At 37.1% G+C, this 26,505-nt stretch overlaps 1 protein-coding gene across 2 annotated transcripts in view; it reads left to right on the forward strand.

Moving 5' to 3' along the window:
- CDC123 (cell division cycle 123) overlaps window positions 1-26,505 on the forward strand; it is a 58,493-nt gene that overhangs the window by 17,674 nt on the left and 14,314 nt on the right. For both annotated transcript variants that reach the window (XM_060160254.1, XM_060160259.1), the window contains 6 exons: window positions 355-450; window positions 3,375-3,481; window positions 15,113-15,161; window positions 18,058-18,133; window positions 19,559-19,681; window positions 20,566-20,594. In XM_060160254.1, coding sequence (XP_060016237.1) covers window positions 355-450; window positions 3,375-3,481; window positions 15,113-15,161; window positions 18,058-18,133; window positions 19,559-19,681; window positions 20,566-20,594 — 480 coding nt within the window. The remainder of the gene's footprint in view (window positions 1-354; window positions 451-3,374; window positions 3,482-15,112; window positions 15,162-18,057; window positions 18,134-19,558; window positions 19,682-20,565; window positions 20,595-26,505) is intronic.

The raw sequence follows: 26,505 nt of genomic DNA on the forward strand, positions 1-26,505 counted from the left end.
GGTGATATTCTATCTGTCTCTTTTCGTTTAATAGATACTGGTTTTATAGGTGCTAAGAGAACCATTCATTCCTTCCTCACATCCCCAGGTGCCTTGTAACATCTGTCTCTTCAGCTTTGTGGGTCTTGATTGTTTTGGAAAGTGCCATTGGCACTTGTTATTTTTTTTTCCTTTTCAGATAAATGCTATTTGATCATTGATTTTATTTAGCTGAGTTCAGAAATTCTGATAGTAATTTGTATTCTAAGTTATTTTTTATGCCCTGAAGTGTTGAATTTTGGGATTTTGAACTTGTTTTCTGTATTTGTTGTGATGATACTGACTTGCCCCAATGATTTCTTCTTTCTCCTGTAGGCACCAGAATTTCCTGAGTTCACCACTAAAGTCCAAGAAGCTATCAATTCCCTGGGGGGCAGTGTATTTCCAAAGCTTAACTGGAGTGCCCCAAGGGTAGGAACACATCAGTAAATCTCTCACTGTGTGAATATTATTTGTTTTGCTATTCCATTTAACTTTATATCCTCACAGAGGGTCTGATTATATTCCTAATTCTAGGGAATTCCGTGGAATTTATTTTTATTTTCCCCCTGTTATTTTATTTTCCTGATTTTGCAGTGCACTTCCCTGGGTCTGTGAAATGCTGTATATTTTGCCAATTGACAGTTTCAACCTCTTGTGTTGCTGATTGCGCTAGAAATCTGAGAAAAACCTTTCTCTACCCTTTTCAAAACTTCACCTGTTCATTTTGCCAGAGAGATTTTTCTCTATTGAAAGGTAATAAAAATTAAAATGTTGTAGGATCTAGAAACAACGGTTTGACAGATCACCTGACGTTTTCTTAAATTGTGTTTTATCATTTCAACATTTCATTGACAAGATTTTTTTTTAAGTTAAGGTCTGAAGGAAAATTCGTTATTTTTTCTACTACAGTAGAAAACAGTTTTATGTCAGCAAGGCTCATTTAAGGAATCAAGACTTATCTGCATTTTCAAAAAATCATCTCATGTGCTTATCTTTTCTTATTCTAACATGAATGATAAATTGTACTTAATCTAATTTTTGTTTTTACTTATTAAAATTAGTGACACATATACATTTAAATTAATTTTTATTGGAGTATAGCTGCTTTACAATGTTGTGTTAGCTTCTACTGCACAGCAAAATGAATCAGCTATACAAATACATATATCCCCTCCCTTTTGGATTCCCCTCCCATTCAGATCACCACAGTGCATTAGGTAGAGTTCCCTGTGCTATACAGTATGTTCCCATCAGTTGTCTATTTTATACATAGTATGAATAGTGTATATGTGTCAATCCCAATCTCCCAGTTCATCCCACCCCACCTGTTTCCCCCTTTCTCTACATCTGTGTCTCTGTTTCTGCTTTGCAAATAAGGTCACCTATACCATTTTTCTAAATTCCGCATATATGCATTAATATATGATATTTGTTTTTCTCTTTCTGACTGACTTCACTCTGTATGACACACTCTAGGTCCATCCATGTCTCTACAAATGACCCTATTTCATTCCTTTTTATGGCTGAGTAATATTCCATTGTATTACATATACAAAATAGTTTAAATTTTCAGAAGATCTGGAAGCTTCCTACAGAAATCAGCCAGTTCTGACACCCGTTTTGCTTCACTATTTCCCACTGCTCAGAGGCAGCTGTTTTCAAATATTTTAGTACCTTCTTCTGTTATTTTCCTCTACTTCTCTGTTCTTCTGTCTTAGATGTTTATTACTGACTTCCTGCTTTCGAACAGAAAGGTTCAGCTCTGTTTCATCTCCTGTTCCCACTACTTTATTTATTTATTTATCTATCTACCTTATCTATTTATTTATATCTATTTATTTATTTATTTTTGGTTGCATTGGGTCTTCGTTGCTGCTCGGGCTTTCTCTAGTTGCATTGAGTGGGGGCTACTCTCCGTCGTGGTGCATGGGCTTCTTATTTCAGTGGCTTCTCGTTGTGGAGCATGGGCTCTAGGTGCACAGGCTCAGTAGTTGTGGCTCGCGGGCTCTAGAGCACAGGCTCAATAGTTGTGGCGCATGAGCTTAGTTGCTCCACGGCATGTGGGATCTTCCTGGACCAGGGCTTGAACCTGTGTCCCCTGCATTGGCAGGCGGATTCTTAACCACTGAGCCACCAGGGAAGGCCTGTCCCCACTGCTTTCTGTTCCACTGTCCTCATCATCAGAATGGCATACTTTGATTAGACAAGTATTCAGTGTTTCTCATATTATGTTTATGCAAACACTACGTCCATATCTGATATATACTGTACATTGCTTGTGTTTTCTTATTCAACATTTTGTTTTCCCTGGAGTTAATAACTGTCTTGTTTATTCAGTTGCATGGTTTTCTATGTATATACTGTTGTTTTAGTGGAGTTAAATTTGTGTGTTCAGTATACCATCTTTAACCAGAAGTTCATCATCCTTTTTCATTTGGAGAAATTTTAAAGAAGTTATTATAAAGAAGTTATTGAAACTCATTTTTAGTTTATCTATGAGCAGTAATTTGAGTTGTGCTTGACTACTGATCTGGCCTGAGGCTTTCTAGTTAAAATGCATAGATTATTTGTGATTTTAAGTTATTCCTTCATTTATTTTTTATTTATTGAGTGCCGACTGTGTTCCAGTGCTTTCTTTCATACAGTGTGGGTAACTGGACATTTTTTTTGCAATCATTAGTTTTCCCAATTACTGTCCTGTGTCTGATCTGTCTATGGGAGAAGTACGTTTTTTAAACTACTTAATTATTCTATCATATTTAGGCATATTTCGCTGAGGTTTGTGCCTCCTGTGTCTGCTCTTCTTACTTTTTTTTGGTGCATATATTTGAGGCTTTCACCATTTAAAATTGTGATGGTTCAGAATATGTCACCTCCTCCCTCCCAGATTTGATAGACATGGGTCTTAACTTTTGCAGTCATCCAACTTCAGGGTTCCAACCCTCTCTCCCCAGAAACAGGAAGAAAGGAAGGTTCTCTATTTTCTTAGTCGCTGGTCAGGCTGTTTTTTCATTCCTGAATCTTCTAGCTGAAGTGTCAGCATTTCTGATATCTCTTTATCCCCCTTCTTTCATCATCAGTGAGGAAGACATAGGGCAGTGCTTGGGCCTGAGCTGAAAGGTGAGAACCTGAACATCTTGGTTCAAAACTGAGTATCCGACATGCAGTGGTGATGCTGTTACTTGTTTAGAACTGTAATTTGACATTTGACAGTATAGCTAAAATTTCTTACCTGACTTTTTTCTTCAACCCCTTCAGGTTATATGCATTGTTGATTTTGGCTATAGGCTTGAACTTCATTCATAGCAACTAACTTGGAATATATACTAAGTAACATGTGCTCTGTTATTTAGGACGCATACTGGATAGCAATGAATAGTTCTCTGAAATGTAAAACTCTCAGCGACATCTTCCTACTGTTCAAGAGTTCTGATTTCATCACTCGTGACTTCACCCAACCGTAAGTATGTCTCTTGTTCTCTTATGTCAGTAGTTTCAGTACTTGTGAGTTTTTCTACAGATGAAATTCCATTAGTTCTAGTACTATTGTAAACAACAGATCCACATACCAAGGCTGTTTCATTTTCTCAAATGACCTATTAAAGCAAACCTTTCTTTTCCATTGACAGCTAATGCTGTACAATGAATATCCCTAAATATCAAGGGCTTTCTGTGTATCTGCCCAGTAAATATAGTGGTAATTTTTTTCTTATTATAAAGCTAATATATGCTTATCATAGAAAAATAAAAGTGGGAACTATAGCTAAACAAAAACAGCAAATGTAAAAGCATTCATGATCTCGCCACAGTTGGTTTTATATACTTCCAGGATTCTGTCTGTTCATAGGTATAATATAGATACACCTGTCTCTAACTGTATTCCAGTTTTTTAAAACAAAAATGGGATCATATAGTTCATATTGCTTATGAGGCTGCTTTTGCACTTAATCAGTATATATCGAACATCTTTATGTGTCATTAAATATTAAACACATCATTATTTTAAACTTGCTTCAGAGTATTCCACTGGACAGCTATAGCATCATTTATTTCATTAGTTCTCTCTTCTTATTTGTCTCTTTTCTCTTCTTCTTAGTCCTGCAGTGAATATCCTTGAGCTAAATCTTTGCGTGCTTTCCTGATTTTTTTTCCTTAGGATAAATTCCTAGACATGGACTTGCTGTTTTCTTCCCTCTGCTAGTTACTCTGTAACTAATCCTTCATCGTAGGCAGACAGCCCACCTGCACTGCTGCACTGTAGGCGATCTCTTTATGCTTCTTTTGTTCTGTCATCAAACAGCAGTTATTCTTCTAGATTTCTTATCCTACCCCATTTTTAGATCCGAAATATCAATTAAACTAACCTTTTATCTGATCTCTAAAATAAAGCATATCAAAAAATCTAGAAACTAAGCAGGTACACAGGTGAATACATACATACCTCATGTATGCATGCCACTTCCTCCCCATCCATCCAGTTCAGTTTGCCCTGCTCATTCATCCCCTTTCAGCCTCAAATCCTTTTTTGAAGAGGAGCCTGGCATAAAGAAAATACATTCCCTACAAGTCAGTTGTGCATCATCGCTTTTGCATCTGGTTCTGCAGCTTGGGCATATGGTTTTAGTATTAAATTAAGAAAACGGAGTTAAGTAATAATAAATGAGTGTGATTGTATCGCTAGTTTATTATAAAAGGACTTTACCTGTATTGGTTTTTCTGGTTCACTTACAGAAAAAGCTTTATGTTGTTCTGACATTTAGGTGTCAGCCTTTTATGGTTGTGTTGGCACAGGTGTTATGAGGTGTTTGCTTTAGTAATAATGCAGCAGCATTTTCATTCTGGGAGACACCCTCTGATTAGAGGAAGTCGTGGCCCTCTCTTTTTTTTGCCATTGTAGAGCTTTTTGATATTGAATGCTTTTGTAAAGAGGCCTTGGAATATATTGCATTAAAATACTCTGTACCTGTTAATTTTTGATATGGATTTTTATGCACCTTTGATATTAGTTGCAGTGAGTATATGAGGACATTTCCTCTCCAAAAATTATAAATCACTTCTAACTCTCTGTGGTTGATGGCTTTTAAATCATCTTTGTACCCTAGCAACCTGCTGGCTCCTCTTAGCCCACCTCTCCTTTTTTGTCTTACATGAATTTAGCCCCGATTCCAGTGAAGGATAGAAGTACCAGTCAGTCATTTTGCGTTTTGTACTTTTTGACTTTTGCATGGGGAAGAAGTTAAATCAGCAAGTACATTTGAGGCCTTGGATTAGGAGTGTTTATCCACAGAATACCATCTTTCTCCTCATGTAAGTAATTGGGAGTTGGCAGGATAAACACCAAGCCCTGGGCTTGCAGCCTTTCAGACCGGTGGTACTCCCAGTCACCTTTTCTGGAAATCTTTGTCGGTAGTCAGTTGCGTAACAATGAGTCTTGTTACTCCAGAAAAATCCCTATTGATTGGGTCTTTAATGAAATATGAACTTTTGTCACAGAGGCCTTTCTGGACCCCTTAAAGATTAAGAATACAATACTTTAAATTGGACAGGATCTTATCAGTGATTTAATTTGACTCTTCAGTTAGAAAATTGAGGCCTGAATCTGCTCAGTAATTTGTTTCCATCAACTAGTTAATAGAACCAAAACCAGAATATAATTTCAGTAACGTCATTCTAAATGTTCTCTGTATTTTCACTTAATAAAGTTATAAATTCCTTCTTTTCTAAATGCTTCAAAGTAAAATATTATAGAATGTGATAAAAGATAAAATATTCTAGTATATAGTTATGTACATAAAATTATGTAATGTTATGAAAATTATGTTATACTCTTCGGGAGCTTGCTTCAACAAGAGAAACAAAGATGTTATAGTTAGGATTACAGGTTAACAGAGGGCCAACCAAAAAGAGTTCACACACAGTGTTTTTAAAAATACATTATTTAGCAAGGAGTCTGGAGATGGGCTATTTCCATCTATAATGGTTAAGTCACAGCTCATCAGGGTCACCAGGGACCAGGTTCTTTCAGTCTTTCTCTCTGTCATCCTTGGCTTACTGGCTTGGTATTTGGGTTTATCACCTAATGGTTACAAGGTGGCTGGTATTTTGCAGGTATGGCATGAAGATGACTATATCTTAGTCAAAAATATGAGGGGGTGCATCTAATTCCTCTCATTCTTCTCTGTCTGTGAGCAAGTAAAGCGTTCTGGAAGCTTCCCAGGAGACTTCCTGATAGGCTTACGGTCACACAGTTACTCAGCCTCATCCAGTAGTTGGCAGAGGGAACAGAGACGCCATGATTGGTTTAGAGCAGAGGCTCTCCAACTTTAGCTCGGATTAGAGTCACCTGGAGAATTTGGTAAAACACGGCTTGCTGGTCCCCACCCCCAGAGTTTCTGATTCACTAGGCTGGGAGTGGGGCCCAAGAATATAATTTCTAACCTGTTCCCAGGTGACCCTGCTGCTGCGGGTGCAGGCCCGCACCTTGAGGGCTGTGCGCTTAGATGTACACGTGCATCCCTGGGATTCCACAGGTCCACCTGTCCTCCTCCGAACAGTCACAGAATTTTGTTGGCAAGGATAAAGGTTAGGAATAGCTAGAGGGTAGACCACCAGTACTGTCTGCCACAGTTGTAATTTGACATGGATTAGTAAGTACTCTTATTCTTTCTGTTTGTCAAGTGGTTATTGTACCCAAGAAGCTTTAAAAAGTGGAGGTTGAAATATTGACACCATTAGCATAATCTGTCTGCATTATACTTGCTGAGTGAATTATTTGCCCAGATAAACTTTCTATGTAATTAGACTTGTTGAGTCAGAAGGCTGCTTTCACTGGTTATTTTATTGATTAGGTGTCACTTCAGTAGGCCAAGGCCAGAAAAAAAATATCTGGTGTTCAATCGGCATTTAGAAGAAAGGGCTGAGAGAGAATTAATCCATTAATTGTTTCTCTGAGAGGCTCATGACTAAGGAAGTTAGAGTTACTAGAGATCAGGAAAGTTTACTTGTCTTAGTAATTCAAGCACAGTTATGATCAGCACAATTTTTATACGTTTTGTTCTTAAGATTATCACAAAACTGGTTATTAATCCTAAAATTCAGCAGCAAAACAGTTTCAAAAGTAAAATGTTCTACCTAAGTTGGACCTAACAGAACCTATTCCTTGTGATTTTTAAGGCCCATTTATTTAGGTGACAGTTTTTCACTTTAGATTGTTATAATTTTATTGTATTTTTTTATTGAAGTGTAGCTGATTTACAATGTTTTGTTAGATTGTTATAATTTTAGAGAGCATATTTTCTCTCTTTTTGAAGAATTCTATGAAAATTCTAATGAACTCACCCAATCACCCTTAATTCAGTATCATTTTTTATCTTTCCTTTTCCACCAGTGAGATGTAAAAAATGGAATCTGTGTACCTGAACTCTCATTTTAGATCCTAATGAGCAGTAAAATCTTCAGCACCAGAACTTTGATGCTAAATATTCCCTGGGTGCCATGTTTTTCTTTTTTATTTCTGCCCTTGACATAACTTTTTTTCCTTATATACTTAAGAGTTGTTTTCTGTGAGGTATAATACCATAACCTTCCAACGTTTTAGGAAAGCTTACGAATGAGGATGTGCCCTAGTAAATAGCTAGGCAGTAAAGAGTCTGCCACTTTAAAGCATTGTGATTTTGTATACTGCCACCTTATAAAGCTTTAATGATGATGTTTTCTCTGATAGGAATGATCGAATTGTGATCTTAGCGTATTTAGGCGGTACCTAAGTTGTCTAGAGTCAGTTCACGTAGTTATTACTCTCCGAGTTTACTAATACTGTGATTCTCTTTCCCCCATTCCTGCCACGTTGACTGGCCCGCACTAGAGAACTCACACAATTTAAGTTGGTAGCACTGTAAGTCTGCTCCTCCAATGCCAGAGTCTAACACCTCACCCGTAACAAATAGGATTCATCTTTAACTCCAGTGTTCTCCACTAGAGCAGTCTCTTGGATTCTACTTCCATGGAGCTCTTTCTAGTTCAGTGTATTTCTTAATGTAGCACAGCTCATCAGATACACGTATCCTTCTTTCCTTGTAACAAAGCATATACTACATCCATAGTTTTCTCATTGTCTGCATTCCCCTAGTTCCACACACGGGCATCCTTACCATTGAACGTATCGCCTTTGTTCTCTTTCAATGTGTGAAATAGTTGGAACGTCATGATAAAAGCTATGTGTTGATCACAGTTAAGAAGTTCACAGAAAAGAGTATGTCCATCTTAAGACATGTTTTGGGCATCATGAATGTGCCTATTTATAGTAAGACCATTTGGCTGGTAGGACATGCAACCTGAAGTTTAAGTTGAGGGAATGACTTGGAAAGTAGCTTGGGTAGAAGTAAAAGACAAGAAAGATGACATTCCTGTCAGTCGTCAGTGGCAGTTAAGCACAGTTCTTACAGTTTTAGGCTAGGATCTTTTTTTCCCCTTTCTTTCTTTGCTTCTTCTTTCTAAAACTTTGTATCTAACATATTGGTCTCCAAAATTCCTGTTAACTGGTTCACTGCAAAATATATTAAAAATGTACTGGTGGGGCTTCCCTGGTGGCGCAGTGGTTGAGAGTCTGCCTGCCAATGCAGGGGACACGGGTTTGTGCCCCGGTCCGGGAGGATCCCACATGTCGCGGAGCGGCTGGGCCCGTGAGCCATGGCTGCTGAGCGTGTGCGTCCGGAGCCTGTGCTCCGCAACGGGAGAGGCCACAGCAGTGAGAGGCCCGCGTACCGCAAAAAAAAGAAAAAAAAAAGAAAAAAATATACTGGCATAATTTCATAGTAGCTTTCAACAGAGTAGACCTTTGGTTATTTGTTTTTCTGCTTTTTTTCGGTCTTTACTGTGATTGTACCCGAGAATACTTTTATTTTGTAATTTACATTGTAGATTATATGACATTAATTATTTAATAACACCTGTGGGTTTTGTCTTTTTTGTTTTTGTTTTTGCTTTTTTCCGTACCACTTGGCATATGGGATCTTAGTTCCCCAAGTGCAGAGTCTTACCCAGTGGACCACCAACGAAGTCCCAATAATACCTGTGTTTATTTTGAAGTGTTTTTTTTTTTCTTCTTATTTTTGGCTGCGTTGAGTCTTTGCTGTACGTGGGCTTTCTCGGTGCTTTGTGACCACCTGGATGGGTGGGATAGGGAGGGTGGGAGGGAGGGAGACACAAGAGGGAGGAGATATGGGAACATATGTATATGTATAACTGATTCACTTTGTTATAAAACAGAAACTAACACACCATTTTAAAACAGTTATACTCCAATAAAGATGTAAAAAAAAACAACAACAACAACCAGAGAGCAAAGGCAAATTTTGTGGAAAGAAACCGCAGTAAAACTGTCAGCAGGTTTCTCAACAGGAATATTGTTTCATCTAGTCCTACCTCTGCTGGGAAGGGCCTGGGTCCTGGAGGGTGGAGATGGATATAGAACAATACAGATGCCTGTATTGTTTCTCATCTGTATGGGACACTTATCAATCTGGACCTAGACTAATTTCGGGTTATAACTTGAGGAATTCTCTAACAGTTGCCCAAATTCCAAGGTGATCATGAATGATTCCATATTATTTCATAATTCAGGCAAATTTTTCAAGTGTTATTTAAATGTGTTCGTTAACACAGGGGAAGTGTTAGGTATTATGACATATTTCTTGCTTTTGCTCATAAATTATAACATGTATTATAATTTTATATTATATACTGAGTTGGGATTTGAGAATTTATACTAGTTCTTACCATGACTTTTAAATTACGTGTTCATAGAAACAAAAGCTAAAGTAGACTTAGCAATTCAGTCTTCTTTCTCTGTAAATTGCTTTCCTTGATCTTAACTTGCTGTTACCTCTCTGAGGTCCTGCTTTCTTTTAGCAATTAAGAAACTGTTATTTTTGGAAGTGAGAGAACGAGCTTTTTTTTCTCCATTGCAGATGCAAGTGTTTGGATCATCTCTGTTCTTGGTTCAGTCAGTTAAGAGAATAATACAAACATTTTTATATTTCATATGAATGAAGATATTTTATCATTTCTGTTAGGATACTCATATTTTCTATGAGTATCCTTGAATCTTTGTTGCTGCTAGTATTGTTTCTACCAATATTTTCAGTGTAGTAAGAAGCCTTGATTTAAGGATTTCTTTCTTTTTCCTTTCTTGATGTAACCTGGAATTTTTGAACCGTAATTTATATAAGGATTTGTAAGCATTCAAGTGTTGTTAATACTCTAAATATCTTAACACATTTTTGCTTTTTAAATCTACTTCCTCCAGAATATAAATGGAATTTAAATATTCATACACAGTGTTTTTTGCGGTATTTCAGCTGAGCTCCTAAAAATGTTGTTGACCTTCACATTCAGTCTTAATTAGGTGGCTCTGCACTTTCCTCTCCTTTCAGAGACTGTACTTGACCATCTGATTAATCATCTTAATAAGAAAAAGCCTTGTACAGTAATCTCATGTAGCACATATGTTCTCACATCTACCTTCTGAAACTAGTCAAGGTTTTTAACTAACATTAAATGTTAAACCCATCACCACTTAAAAAATAATGTTATGGGATGGTAGAATGCAAATGTGTATTAAAATGTATACCTATTTTAAAGTAGCAAATGAGGATTAACCAAGGGTTGAAATCAATATTTGTAGGAATATAGAAGCATTAAAAAATTTAGATAATGAAGACCTGTGTTTTGGAAGTGTTTGTTTATTCGAATTCCTTTGTCATTTCTCTCCTCCCATCTCCCTTGTATATATATATATATTTTTTAATTTAATTTATTTTATTTTATTTTTCGCTGCGTTGGGTCTTCGTTGCTGGGTGCGGGCTTTTCTCTGGTTGTGGTGAGCTGAGGCTACTCTTTGTTACAGTGTTCAGGCTTCTCATTGCGGTGGCTTCTCTTCTTGCAGAGCATGCAGAGCTTGTGGGACACAGCCTTAGTTTCTCCACAGTAGTTGTGGCACACAGCCTTAGTTGCTCCGCGGCATGTGGGATCTTCCCGGACCAGAGCTCGAACCCGAGTCCCCTGCATTGGCAGGCAGATTCTTAACCACTGCGCCACCAGGGAAGCCCTCCCTTGTATATTTTAGATACATTTAAATTTTAAAAAAACGATAGGCAGTTCAGTTTTATCATGATAAGAATTACTGGTTAATTGAAAGCTAAAATATTAACTTTTTTTTTTTAATTTATTTTTGGCTGCGTTGGGTCTTCGTTGCGGGCTTTCTCTCATTGTGGCGAGTGGGGGCTACTCTTCGTTGCAGTGCGCGGGCTTCTCATTGCGGTGGCTTCTCTTGTTGCGGAGCACGGGCTCTAGGCGTGTGGGCTTCAGGAGTTGTGGCTCGCGGGCTCTAGAGCGCAGGCTCAGTAGTTGTGGCGCACGGGCTTAGTTGCTCCACGGCATGTAGGATCTTCCCGAACCAGGGCTCAAACCTGTGTCCCCTGCCTTGACAGGTGGATTCTTAATCACTCCGCCACCAGGGAAGTCCTAACTTTTAAAAAAATTGTATAATTGGCCTAACAGTATATATTAGTTTCAGGTATACAACATAATTTGATATTTTGTATACACTGCAAAATGTAAAATATTAACTTTTAAAGTAAACTTGGTTTCTTATTATAAAAGTGCTATATGTACACTTTGTCCTTTTTTTGGCTGCGTTGAATCTTTATTGCTGCGTGTGGGCGAGTTGCGGCAAGCGGGGGCTACTCTTTGTTGCGGTGCGTGGGCTTCTCATTGGGGTGGCTTCTCTTGTTGTAGAGCACGGGCTCTAGGGATGCGGGCTTCAGTAGTTGTGGCTCACGGGCTCTAGAGCGCAGGCTCAGTAGTTGTGGCGCGTGGGCTTAGTTGCTCCACGGCATGTGGGATCTTCCTGGACCAGGGCTCAAACCCGTGTCCCCTGCATTGGCAGGTGGATTCTTAACCACTGCGCCACCAGGGAAGTCCCCACTTTGTACTTTTATGTGTTTTTTAATTCCTCAAAATTAAAAGTTTAATATATATTTAATGTGATAAACATGACGTTAGAAATACTACAGAAAAGCAGCAGAAGAGATGAACAATCACTGCTGGGAAAGAATCATTGTGAACATTCCAATAGTTAACATTGTATTATGTTTTCTCATGTATGTTTTAAAATATGAGCTTGTACTGTGTAGTTTTGTGACCTTTTTTATTATTTAAAAGTATACTGTATTGTGAACGCTTTTCTCGCTTGTGAAAAATTCTTTTACCACACAATTTTTTATTCCTCACTGTCTGGATTTTTGACACACTTTTCATCTTTTCATTTAGAATTTAGAAAGGAGTTGAGGGAAAATGTTTTAAGGCTAAAATGAATTTTTATAATAGAATTCATAAATGAATTAGTGTTTTTTGCTAATTAAAATATTTAGGCTGTTAAACCAGAAAAAAAAGGTGAGGGACTCTTTTACAATAAAGAAGAATAGGACTTCCCTGGTGGCGCAGTGGTTAAGAATCCGCCTGCCAATGCAGGGGACATGGGTTTGAGCCCTGGTCCAGGAAGATCCCACATGCCGTGGAGCAACTAAGCCCATGCGCTACAACTACTGAGCCTGCGCTCTAGAGCCCGCGAGCCACAACTACTGAGCTCACATGCCACAACTACTGAAGCCTGCACACCTAGAGCCCATGCTCCGCAACAAGAGAAGCCACCGCAATGAGAAGCCCGCGCAATGCAACAAAGAGTAGCCCCCTCTTGCCGCAACTAGAGAAAAGCCCGTGTGCATCAACGAAGACCCAACGCAGTCAAAAATTAATTTTTTAAAAATTGAAAAAAAATAGAATAATGAAGAATATATTATGTAGAGCTATTAAAGGAGATGATCCAGGACATATTCATTTCTCTGGATCCATTTGGTATTTGTGGTTTCTCTGAAATCTGAGAGCAATAACAAACAGCTCTAGAACCTCCACCTCTGAGAGGAGCAGTTCCACACGTGGTTTAGTGCCCTCCCACCACTGACTTCATTTCTCACCTTTCAGAGCCTTGGTTTCCTTGTGCGATGAATGTGGATAATAATAATAGCACTTTCTCAGGGACTATTGCAAGGATGAAATGAGATGGCAGATGTACGTGCTTCACCTGGTGCCTGTTCACTAATACGGAGAAAGCCCATTGCCTTTTAACAAAGCTCCCCGTGTGTATCTTTCTTTGTCATTCAGATTAGATCCATTAGTGCCCAACTGTTAGTGGCAATAAAAGTTCTTATTTTCTGAGGATTTTAGCCAACCACCTTATTTGTGTTGTTATTGTTTGTAGTATAAGTCATAAATGATTGCAGAGAATTCCAACCTAATCAAACATTCGGGGAAATTTAAAAGCTTTTCAAATTTAATTCTACTTGTAAATTGCTTAAGACGTCTTTAAAACTATTTTTTGTTTTGCTTGTGTATTTTTTTCATGAAAATGTCTCTTGACCACCTGTTTTGCTTCTTGAATTGTTGGTATTCCCTAGGTTTCTATCTGAATGAGCTGACTGATCACTTCTGTCTCCATCCTTGACCTTAGCTCTTATACCAGTAGGACGATTACTTCCAGATAATTATTTTCACCTCCACCCACTCTTGAGTTTCCTTGTTCCAGTTGCTTACTAGACATTCTCTGTGGTTCTCCCAGGACTTCTCCAACACTACCCACCCAAACGTAGTTAGCTCCCATGTTTTCCTCATCCACATCACCTGCTCTTCCTTCTTAGTGAATGGTATTTGCCTCATTTTCCAGCGACTCATCAAGCAGCCACCCCAGTCATCGGGCCTCTTTCTCCCTCATCCTGCGCTTTCAATCAGGCACCAAGTAGCCCTGACTTTGTCTCCTAAATATCTTTGTATAGAGCTTCTCCTCTCCCTCTCCTCTGCCTTCGCATTAGTTGGCCCCTCATCTCTCGCTGGGGCTGTTGCAATGAGCCTTCCAACTGGGCTCTCAGCCTCCCAACCTGCCGCCCATTCCCCCAGGCTCTCCAGCACCGTTGCCACCTGTGATATTTCTAAAGCCTAAGTGCAATGATCTCCCTCACATGTTTAGAAACGTTTTTAGCCCCCCCCCATTGTCTGTATAATAAATCACAACCTCTCTGCGTAGGCAAACAAGACCCTTCATGATCTGGATAGTCCTTCTTGTCCAAAATTTCTCTCCAGCCACATCTTTTGGCAGTTCTTCCCTCCACACCCATCAGTACTGACCTCCAGTAGTCCTGTGCGTAGTTCTTACTTCTCTCCCTTTGCCTCAAACACAGATCCTTCTCTTCATGTCAAATGAAGCCCCTCCCCCCAAACATGAAGCGCTAATCAATGTTTCCTTTGTGCCATCACAGTATTTTTATTTTCAGTGTTTTGAAATTCTTTGGGTACTTGTTAGGCTTTCCTCACCAGACTAAAGGACAAGGGACTCTTAGTCATTTTGGTGTTCCAGTGCCTCGCCAGCCCTTGTCATAGGTGGGTGTTTAATAAAGGATGTGAAAAATTGTCCATGAAACTGAGGATTTTTAGAGGAGGAAGCAATATATTTAATGGAGGAATGAATAATTCTTCTGTCAGCTCTTTTTAAATGGGATGTGGGAGAAGGATTAGATGAACTTTTTGTGGCTTTAGGTGGCAGAGTTAATGTCAGCAGAGAACTAGACTTCTGGTTCAGCCATGAAGAGCACAGTGAGAATTATAAAACAACAGTACTATCTCACCCTCATTTGGAATCTAGAGTGGGTTTGCGTTATACTCCTGGCTTGGTCACTAAATGTGCTCTTTCCTTAGTTTTAGCCCTTTTTTTTTAACAGAAAGATGGAGATTATAGTAGCTCATATGGTTGTTTTGAGGACAAATGAAATAACAAATAACATTTCAGGGTGCCTAGGCTAACGCCTGACACTGAACGGTGCTTAATAAATGTTCATTGAACATAGTCTCCTGTTTCTGGAAGCTTCTGGAAGCTTTTAGTAAAACCTTACTCCCACTTTAAATATAAGTAAATATAAGTAATGTGTATGCATAAACTGACAACCATAAAATAAAGATTCAATTGCCTTTCTTTCCCTCAAAGATTTATTCATTGTACTGATGATTCCCCAGATCCGTGTATGGAATATGAGGTAAGAATCTTTTTTTTTTTAATCTTGAATAAAATTGATAATTCTAGATGTAGATGTATTGAGAATTTCTATTCTTAAGTGAAATTAATCAAATTTTTGGACTAATTTCTCTGGGAACCTAGAGCCATTGAATTTTTAAATTTATGAAATATACACATAAAATGCATGTATTATGTACATACACATACAGTGTATACACAGTATGTACATACTATGGAATATTATACATATTTTGAAATGAAGCAAACAACTTTATACCATCCAGCTTAACCTGTTTAAACTTTTTAACCTGATTTGCAAGGAAAAGTAGTCACCACCATTTTACCGTTTTTATTTATTTTTTCTATGGTTCTCTCATTTTACAGATTACATATAGAAGTAAGAACAAAAGGACAGTAGAAAACTTTATTAGAAATAGTAATAAGGGTTGAAACACAGCACACACACACACACACACACACACACACACACACACACACCCCTGAAGTGGGCAGTGTCCTTGGATGTTGTTGTTAGTTTAATTTCTTCGTCATCTATTTGCTTCCAGTCACTTGTATATACACATGCTTTCAAAAGTTGTCCACTGACTTACTGTACTAAGTAATTCTGAGTGTGTTGAGTGTATATAGTGGCATATCTTCTGTGAACAGGTAATTGACTCTTCACCAAGCCACCAAACAATTCCTGCATCTTTTAGCACTTGTAATTGAGATCTTTACATACCATTTGTGAGGGGTATGTACTATATTAGCATTTTCCCAGGTCATTAAACATTTTTATAACATTAATCGTGTGTATGTAATACATTCATATCTATTGTTTCATTGAACAAACATCTATCAAGCACCTGCTATATCTTATTACTTTGTGCTAGAAACACAAAAATGAAAAAGATTGTTTTCCTAGTCTTGCCCTGCGACGTAATCTTTGTTGTAATGTCATCATCTGTCCCTGAGATTGATTTCACCGGCAGTTTGCTCTTTTATTGTTTTTTGGGGAATATGCCATCATTATGTTACTGCATAGGGTTTAAAACCCAGTTTTAAAAGCCCAGGAAAGTGAAAGTAATTAAAATGAAAAAAGTGGCAAGCAAAATCCTAGGTATCATGTGCTTGCGTCTGTGTATTTAAAAAGATGCCTACTATATGCTCATGTATTCATAGAATACTTCTGGAAAGCTGTATGAGAAATTGTCAGCACTGGTTACCTGTGAGGAGGAGGACAGAGACACTGTTTGGGGGGAAGACTCACCTTTTACCTTTTTTAAAAAATCAAGTACAGTGTTTGTATTACCTGTCCAAAACGTTATTTCAATAGATAATGCAAATTTTCCAAAAACTTAATGTCAGTTTGCAATAATTGCGTATTTATTTGTTGCTTACATAAAAATTACTGTAGCTGTCAGAAAATATATTTGCCAGTATCAACTTTTAATAGGTAACAACAGAGTAATTTTTTAGTGTGGGATTCTTCATTTAATAATTAGGTTCTTTTTCAAAAGGTGGCACATACAGAGCTTGACCAAGAGCTCACAATAACGAAAATTGGAATCAGCGCACTTCAAATTTCTAAGACATATTTTAACACTACAGTTTTTTTTTTAAGGAAAGCAACCTACTATCAAAAATTTAAAAATACAAGAAAATATGAGGAGCCTACCACCCAGATATCCTCAGTATTATTAGCATCTTGACCTTTAACTTCCCTTTCTTGAGATATTTGTGTGTGTGTGTGTGCGTGCGTGTGTGCGTGTGCACACCTGTGCACATATACACACTCTATAAGATGCTTTGTGTGCCACTTTTTTTTTCACTTATGACATAGTATGAGCATTTTCACAGTTCATTAAATTTTTTTTATATCGTGTTTTTTAGTGGCTGCTTATCTTAAATATTTACCATTCCATGTTTCACTCGACAAACATTTCCTAGGCACCTGCTAGGCATTACATACCTGTGCTGGGAACGCAAAGGTGAATAAGACCCAGTTGCTCACCCTTAGAAGAGAGACTTGTGTCAGATTATCCTAGTACAACATGGGGTATGGGCTTACTCTCGAATGTTATGTACAAGAAACTGGGTGGCATGGGAAGGTACAGAGCCCACTGGGGGGATTCCTGGAATGGGGCCTAGAGTAATTCAAGTCCTGTCTCCTAGGTCTTGAGGGGCAAAGAGGTGTATGCCAGGATTCGGGAGGCTGGGGCTCTTGTCATTGATTACAATTAATACTTCAAAAGGACAGGACTAGTTTTTTCCAAAGAACATTTTAAAACCAGACTCAGAAGCATACATTTGTCAACTGTACTATTTATAAATTACAACAATATGAGAATTTGCACATATTAAATAATGTTATAGTAATAAACCCATTTATGAATTGGGCCATTGGTAGAATTGTATTACTTTAAAATAATGGGAAAATCATGAAAGTATTTTAGTGAGTCTTTGTGATAAGCCGTAATAATTTTATCAGAGTATTACAGAATGATGCTTAAGGTAGATAACTTGGAAATTATTCTACTTTTTTATGTTCTTAAAGGAGTGAGGAACATATGAATTATAGGGAAACTTATGGCCCAACGATGATAAGATGTGACTATATCATCCTTTGAGTTGTATGTTATGTCAGAACTCCCAAAATGGTAAATAAATGACAAAGGCACGTTTTGTCATAAAGAGTTTTAATACAATTTCCCCTGTTCTGTTAGACTAATAGATCATAGCTCTGTTCCCTACATATCATGTCAGGAATGTTTTATGATGCCTTTTTTTTAAAAAAAAACCAAAACACTTGATAATGGCAATTGTTAAGATATAGTCTCAACATAAAATTGTTTATTAGACTAGTAAATATTCTCTTGTTACATAGTTGTGTTCCTTTTTTCCTTTGTCTACAGCTTGTTCTTCGAAAATGGTGTGAATTAATTCCTGGTGCTGAGTTCCGATGTTTTGTCAAGGAAAATAAGCTTATTGGTGAGGTTTTTGCGTTTTTTTTGTTTTTTTAAACCTTTGAAAGTAATTGTTAAAAGAAGACAAGCTTTTGATGGAAATAAATTACTTAGTAATTAAGACAAGGGTAACAATCAGTTTTTATCTCAGATGCTACCTCTAACCAATTGGCACTGACTCTCTGGAATGCTGTATCGACAAGGGTCCTGAGGCCAGATTTTGTTTCCACAGAAAATAGTCTTGTTGATGAATCACGTCAATCTGGATTCCAGAGATGAAAGTGGTGGCCTTTACTGTTCTCAGGATATGTGTAATACTACCTGCTTTCTCTCTGGGGCTTTCCTAGGTATTACTGGCAATACACTGCTTATTTTAAGCAGCGTAAAAAGCCCAGTTTTTGAACATTTATTTCTATTATTGAAGCACTGTTTATTATTCTAGCAAGAGAAAATATGCAAAGAGGTACATTGCTTTAAAAGGCACCCATTTTCTTTCCTCTGAGGTTATTATTTTGTCTGCTATGATTTATTCAGGCTAAATATTGTAGATAATTTGCTCTTATTTTGTCTAAGCACATTTTCCATGAGGTAGAATTGATTTTCAACCAAGAAAAGTGTGATTTGAACAGAATCAGATCAACACTATTTATTTATTGAATGTGATGTTGACATTTAACTTACCTGAAATACACTGGGGTTGTTTGAATTTATTGTATAATATTGTTATATATCTCTGAAAGAAACACTGCAGTATTAAGTACAGTTGAAGAAGGGAGTCATATTGGCATGTGATTAAGAAATTGGTTGGAAGCCCTTCTTTCAGAGCAGAGAACTTTTTCTTAGGTCTAGAGCAGATTAAAAGAGTTCTTACAATACTCCCTTTAGTCTTTTTGGAATAATGTCAGCAAGTCACTCTGAAGAAAGGAATGTTTACTTTTCCATGGCTTGAAACATCAGGCTTGTGAAGGCAGGATAGCACGTATGAACAAGGAAAATAGACCGTGAAGTGCAGTATGATTATGGAAGACGTATGCTGAGGGGTATTTTACATTTTCCCAAAGAAAGTGGAAAAGAATGCCAATTTTTAGACAGTTCATTGGAAAAATCAAAGAAGCAGCAGTTGACTATGTGGGTAGGTTTAAAATTGCTTCTTTCATTTTTTACGTAAGAAACATTTTTATGACTTTGAATTCTTCCCATTGTACTCAATAAAAATAACTACTGTTTATAAAGTAAGAATACATGGCAATATGGAATTGTAGGGTTCACCTAGCCATTTGAACCTTTACAACTGATAAACTTGATATCTATATAAAATGCTGACTAATGTATGATGCCATATTCGTTCGATCTACTTTAATGGTTTCCTCAAAAAGAGGTTTAAATCACATATTGGTGTTTTTGAAAAGAATATTGTGTAATAATGAAATATAAAATATTTTCTTGTCAGGTATTTCTCAAAGGGACTACACACAATATTATGATCATATTTCTAAACAAAAGGAAGAGATTTGCAGATGCATACAAGACTTTTTCAAGAAACACATACAGTATAAATTCTTAGATGAAGACTGTGAGTATTTTTTATTGGCCCAGTGAAATGAAGTGCATAATGTTACCGAACCTTATTTCACGGTGGTACATATTTTAAAACTGGATTCAAAATACTGTATTTTAAGCATTTTATTATATGATAGTATGGCTGATGGGTTTGCATGTTAATTTTACGTTATTTAACCAGAGTCCCTTTTTAATACTGAGATGGTTCTCTCTCCTGTCATTTGAGGTATTTTATTATACATTTCAAAAGGTCTGTCTACAGAGAACCACATGCTTCTGTTATTAGGACTAAATTAGCTAGTTGATTGATCTGCCTTTGTAGATTTTTATTTGAATGATCAGATAGCACCAGTTACAAAGTAAATATTTGTGAGTTGTTTTTAAGAGTTGAAAGTAAGTATTGAAAGTATTGTGTATGAGACAATTTTCATGCATTGTCAAATTATATCTGCTATGGTTTCTGTTTTCTACTTGCCAAGCCTGGGGTCTGTGGCAGGTTTGACTTTTAAAAAAGATGAATCATGCCCTAAGCATGGCTAGATAGTGTGCTTTTCTATTGCAGATTTTACCCATTTTATTCCCCATCAAACAGTTAGTGATTGATGCTCCTTTCTCTGATATAGATAACCTGTCTCTAATTGTGAACTGGTTGAGACGATGTTGATGTTTGGTTTGAATTTTTAAACGTAAGTGATTACGGCTGAGGATCGCGAAAAGGAAAACAAAATTATATAAGTAAAACATTGCAGGATGCCTTTTTATGTTTGAAGTTTTGAGATGTAGAAGCAGGAAGTCCTTTGAGTAACTTATAATAAAACGCATTTTAATTTTCAAAAGGATGTGTAGATCATGAAAATAGAAGCTCATTACTAACTTCAGGTTTTTTCTCCTTTGCAGTTGTATTCGATATATATAGAGACAGTAGGGTAAGTAAAAATGACATTTCATATGCTTTAAATACATAGGCATTCTCTATGGAAGGGCTCACCGCTCAACAAATATTTTCTCAAATCAACTAAGGTGCTTGAAATTCACCATGGCCAAGAATATCCCCTTAAAATATCCTTAACACTAGAACACATGATATCTTCCATTGTTATGTGTCACAAATTCAAGGATTATTAATTTAACAGACGGCTAAGGCCACCCTGTGTCCTCCTTTCCCCTTTTGTCGGGGACCTGGGCCTACTTAAAATAGTTGAGTTTGTACTCTTCGGTGTGGCCAGGAATTTGTCACTGGATATTTAGAAGTTATTATTTTCAGTTACCTGAAAGGCCCTTAGCGTGATTCGAGTCACTTGCATCTTTAGACTGAAGACGAGGATTCGAGTAGTTTGTATTTATTCTGTAATCTTGAAGTGATGGAAACTTCTGTAATGAAAAAGAAAACAAAAACCTGACCTAGTACATCCTGCAGCAGAGATTTCATTATCAAGACATGCAATCTTTTCAAAGAAATTTGGGTCACTAGGTGTCCTGTGACAGTGCTCACTGACTTAGCTGTTCAGAGGACAGCAGGTGTGTTTTCTAAACATTAGACCCCTATGTTTCTTAAATGTCTCTCACATTTTTCTTCTTCCCTCTCCACGCTCCTATCGCCTCATTGTAGTGATGATTGTGATACCTTTGAATCATTTTTTGGACAAAAGGAGGGGCCCATATGGTCATATCCCAAAATAACTGTTAACTGTTTACTCATCTCTATCAAGCCAAAGCATCACTTACTCTGTTTTCATGTCTGTCTTTTTTTTTTTTCACATCTTTATTGGAATATAATTGCTTTACAATGATGTGTTAGTTTCTGCTTTATAACAAAGTGAATCAGTTATATATATACATATGTCCACATATCTCTTCCCTCTTGCATCTCCCTCCCTCCCACCCTCCCTATCCCACCTCTCTAGGTGGTCACAAAGCACCGAGCTGATCTCCCTGTGCTATGAGGCTGCTTCCTACTAGCTATCTATTTTACGTTTGGCAGTGTATATATGTCCATGCCACTCTCTCACTTTGTCCCAGCTTACCCTTCCCCCTCCCTGTATCCTCAAGTCCATTCTCTAGTAGGTCTGCATCTTTATTCCCATCTTATGCCTAGGTTCTTCATGACCATTTTTTTTTTTAAGATTCCATATATATATGTTTTAGCATACGGTATTTGTTTTTCTCTTTCTGACTTACTTCACTCTGTATGACAGACTCTAGGTCCATCCACCTCACTACAAATAACTCAATTTCATTTCTTTTTTATGGCTGAGTAACATTCCTTTGTATATATGTGCCACATCTTCTTTATCCATTCATCTGTTGATGGATACTTCGGTTGCTTCCATGTCCTGGCTATTGTAAATGGAGCTGCAATGAACATTTTGGTACATGACTCTTTTTTTTTCTATAAAATATGTATTATATATTTATATCATACTTGTACTTATGTTAAATATATTTTATATTTAATATATAAAACATGTATTTATATAGTATATAGTATAGTAGTAGTACTATTAGGTTTGGGGTTTTTTTCTTTTTTTAATTTGACACAAATAATACACACAAAGAGTAACAAAATAATGCACAATTGGCCAATACCTTAAACAAACCATTTGCTCATCATTTAAACTTCATTTTCATGTGGATATGCTTTCTTTTTTTTTTTTGCTCACAACTCACACACACACACTGTATTTTATTTTTACAAGAGATAACTAAACTGGCACCAAGCATTGTAAATGGATGACTACAACAAAAGCAACAATGATTGCAATTACCAAATACGAAACACACTCATACTGTGTCATAATATTGACGTTCAGTCCAGTAATCCTCCACTGTAACAGCTCCTTTACTTTGCAGTCAAAATTGATTTGTATATTTTTTGCCTCTGAGTCCTTGTGGGATTTTTATTTTTTTTATTCAAACAGAAAGTCAAAAATTATAATCAACCTCATCTACATGACTCTTTTTGAATTAATGGTTTTCTCAGCATATATGCCCAGTAGTGGGATTGCTGGGTCATATGGTAATTCTATTTTTAGTTTTTTAAGGAACGTCCATACTGTTCTCCATAGTGGCTGGATCAATTTACATTCCCACCAGCAGTTCAAGAGGGTTCCCTTTCCTCCACACCCTCTCCAGCATTTATTGTTTCTAGATTTTTTGATGATGGGCATTCTGACCGGTGTGAGATGATACTTCATTGTAGTTTTGATTTGCATTTCTCTAATGGTTAATGATGTTGAGCATTCTTTCATGTACCTGTTGGCAATCTGTATATCTACTTCGGAGAAATGTCTGTTTAGGTCTTCTGCCCATTTTTGGATTGGGTTGTTTTTTTAATGTTAAGCTGCATGAGCTGCTTGTAAATTTTGGAGATTAATCCTTTGTCAGTTGCTTCATTTGCAAATATTTTCCCCCATTCTGAGGGTTGTCTATTGGTCTTGTTTATGGTTTCCTTTGCGAGCAAAATCTTTGAAGTTTCATTAGGTCCCATTTGTTTATTTTTGTTTTCATTTCCATTTCTCTAGGAGGTGGGTCAAAAAGGATCTTGCTGAGATTTATGTCATAGAGTGTTCTGCCTATGTTTTCCTCCAAGAGTTTGATGGTATCCGGCCTTACATTTAGGTCTTTAATCCATTTTGAGTTTATTTTTGTGTATGGTGTTAGGGAGTGTTCTAATTTCATTCTTTTACATGTAGCTGTCCAGTTTTCCCAGCACCACTTATTGAAGAGGCTGTCTTTTCTCCACTGTATATTCTTGCCTCCTTTATCAAAGATAAGGTGACCATATGTGCATGGGTTTATCTCTGGGCTTTCTATTCTGTTCCATTGATCTATATTTCTGTTTTTGTGCCAGTACCATACTGTCTTGATTACTGTAGCTTTGTAGTATAGTCTGAAGTCAGGGAGCCTGATTCCTCCAGCTCCCTTTTTCATTCTCAAGATTGCTTTGGCTCTTCGGGGTCTTTTGTGTTTCCATACAAATTGTGAAATTTTTGTTCTAGTTCAGTGAAAAATGCGAGTGGTGGTTTGATAGGGATTGCATTGAATCTGTAGATTGCTTTGGGTAGTAGAGTCATTTTCACAATGTTGATTCTTCCAATCCAAGGACATGGTATATCTCTCCATCTCTTTGTATCGTCTTTAATTTCTTTCATCAGTGTCTTATAATTTTTTGCATACAGGTCTTGTCTCCTTAGGTAGGTTTATTCCTAGATATTTTATTCTTTTTCTTGCAGTGGTAAATGGGAGAGTTTTCTTAATTTCACTTTCAGATTTTTTCACTATTAGTGTATAGGAATGCAAGAGATTTCTGTGCATTAATTTTGTATCCTGCTACTTTACCAAATTCATTGAGTAGCTCTAGTAGTTTTCTGGTAGCATCTTTAGGATTCTCTATGTATACTATCATGTCATCTGCAAACAGTGACAGCTTTACTTCTTCTTTTCTGATTTGAATTCCATTTATTTCTTTTTCTTCTCTCATTGCTGTGGCTAAAACTTCCAAAACTATGTTGAATAATAGTGGTGAGAGCACTATTGGGCAGCGTTGTCTTGTTCCTGATCTTAGTGGAAATGGTTTCAGTTTTTCACCATTGAGGACGATGTTGGCTGTGGATTTGTCATACATGGCCTTTATTATGTTGAGGAAAGTTCCCTCTATGCCTACTTTCTGCAGGATTTTTATCATAAATGAGTGTTGAATGTTGTCAAAAGCTTTCTCTGCATCTATTGAGATGATCATATGGTTTTTCTCCTTCAGTTTGTTAATATGGTGTATCACGTTGATTGATTTGCGTATATTGAAGAATCCTTGCATTCCTGGAATAAACCCCACTTGATCCTGGTGTATGATCCTTTTCATGTGCTGTTGGATTCTGTTTGCTAGTATTTTGTTGAGCATTTTTGCATCTATGTTCATCAGTGGTATTGGCCTATAGTTTTCTTTCTTTGTGACATCCTTGTCTGGTTTTGGTATCAGAGTGATGGTGGCCTCGTAGAATGAGTTTGGGAGTGTTCCTCCCTCTGCTATATTTTGGAAGAGTTTGAGAAGGATAGGTGTTAGCTCTTCACTAAATATTTGATAGAATTTACCTGTGAAGTCATCTGGTCCTGGGCTTTAGTTTGTTGGAAGATTTTTAATCACAGTTTCAATTTCAGTGCTTGTGATTGGTCTGTTCATATTTTTTATTTCTTCCTGGTTCAGTCTCGGAAGGTTGTGCTTTTCTAAGAATTTGACAACATTTCTTCCAGGTTGTCCATTTTATTGGCATACAGTTGCTTGTAGTAATCTTTCATGATCCTTTGTATTTCTTCAGTGTCAGTTGTTACTTCTCCTTTTTCATTTCTAATTGTATTGATTTGAGTCTTCTCCCTTTTTTTCTTGATGAGTCTAGCTAATGGTTTATCAATTTTGTTTATCTTCTCAAAGAACCAGCTTTTAGTTTTGTTGATCTTTGCTGTTGTTTCCTTAATTTCTTTTTCATTTATTTCTGATTTCATCTTTACGATTTCTTTCCTTCTGCTAACTTTGGGGTTTTTTTTGTTCTTCTTTCTCTAATTGCTTTAGGTGTAAGGTTAGGTTGTTTATTTGAGATGTTTCTTGTTTCTTAAGGTAGGATTGTATTGCTATAAACTTCCCTCTTAGAACTGCTTTTGCTGCATCCCATAGGTTTTGGGTTGTCGTGTTTTCATTGTCATTTGTTTCTAGGTATTTTTTTATTTCCTCTTTGATTTCTTCAGTGATCTCTTGGTTATTAAGTAGTGTGTTGTTTAGCCTCCATGTGTTTGTATTTCTTACAGATTTTTTCCTGTAATTGGTATCTAGTCTCATAATGTTGTGGTCGGAAAAGATACTTGATACAATTTCAATTTTCTTAAATTTACCAAGGCTTGATTTGTGACCCAAGATATGATCTATCCTGGAGAATGTTCCATGAGCACTTGAGAAGAATGTGTATTCTGTTGTTTTTGGATGGAATGTCCTATAAATATCAATTAAGTGCATCTTGTTTAATGTATCATTTAAAGCTTGTGTTTCCTTATTTATTTTCATTTTGTATGATATGTCCATTGGTGAAAGTGGGGTGTTAAAGTCCCCTACTATGATTGTGTTACTGTCGATTTCCTCTTTTATGGCTCTTAGTATTTGCCTTATGTATTGAGGTGCTCCTATGTTGGGTGCATAAATATTTACAATTGTTATATCTTCTTGGATTGATCCCTTGATCAATGTGTCTTTCTTTGTCTCTTGTAATAGTCTTTGTTATAAAGTCTATTTTGTCTGATATGAGAATTGTTACTCCAGCTTTCTTTTGATTGCCATTTGCATGGAATATCTTTTTCCATCCCCTCACTTTTAGTCTGTATGTGTCCCTAGGTCTAAAATGGGTCTCTTGTAGACAGCATACATACGGGTCTTGTTTTTTTTTTGTTTTTTTTTTTTAAGAAGATGTTGGGGGTAGGAGTTTATTAATTAATTTATTTATTTTTGCTGTTTTGGGTCTTCGTTTCTGTGCAAGGGCTTTCTCTAGTTGTGGCAAGTGGGGGCCACTCTTCATCGCGGTGTGCGGGCCTCTCACTGTTGTGGCCTCTCTCGTTGCGGAGCACAGGCTCCAGATGCGCAGGCTCAGTAGTTGTGGCTCACAGGCCTAGTTGCTCCACGGCATGTGGGATCCTCCCAGACCAGGGCTCGAACCCGTGTCCCCTGCATTGGCAGGCAGATTCTCAACCGCTGCGCCACCAGGGAAGCCCCAGGTCTTGTTTTTATATCCATTCAACCGGTCTGTATCTTTTGGTTGGAGTATTTAAGCCATTTAAATTTAAGGTAATTACCGATATGTG

The sequence above is a fragment of the Lagenorhynchus albirostris genome, chromosome 1, assembly GCF_949774975.1.
Source record: "Lagenorhynchus albirostris chromosome 1, mLagAlb1.1, whole genome shotgun sequence".
Classification (NCBI taxonomy): Eukaryota; Metazoa; Chordata; class Mammalia; order Artiodactyla; family Delphinidae; genus Lagenorhynchus; species Lagenorhynchus albirostris.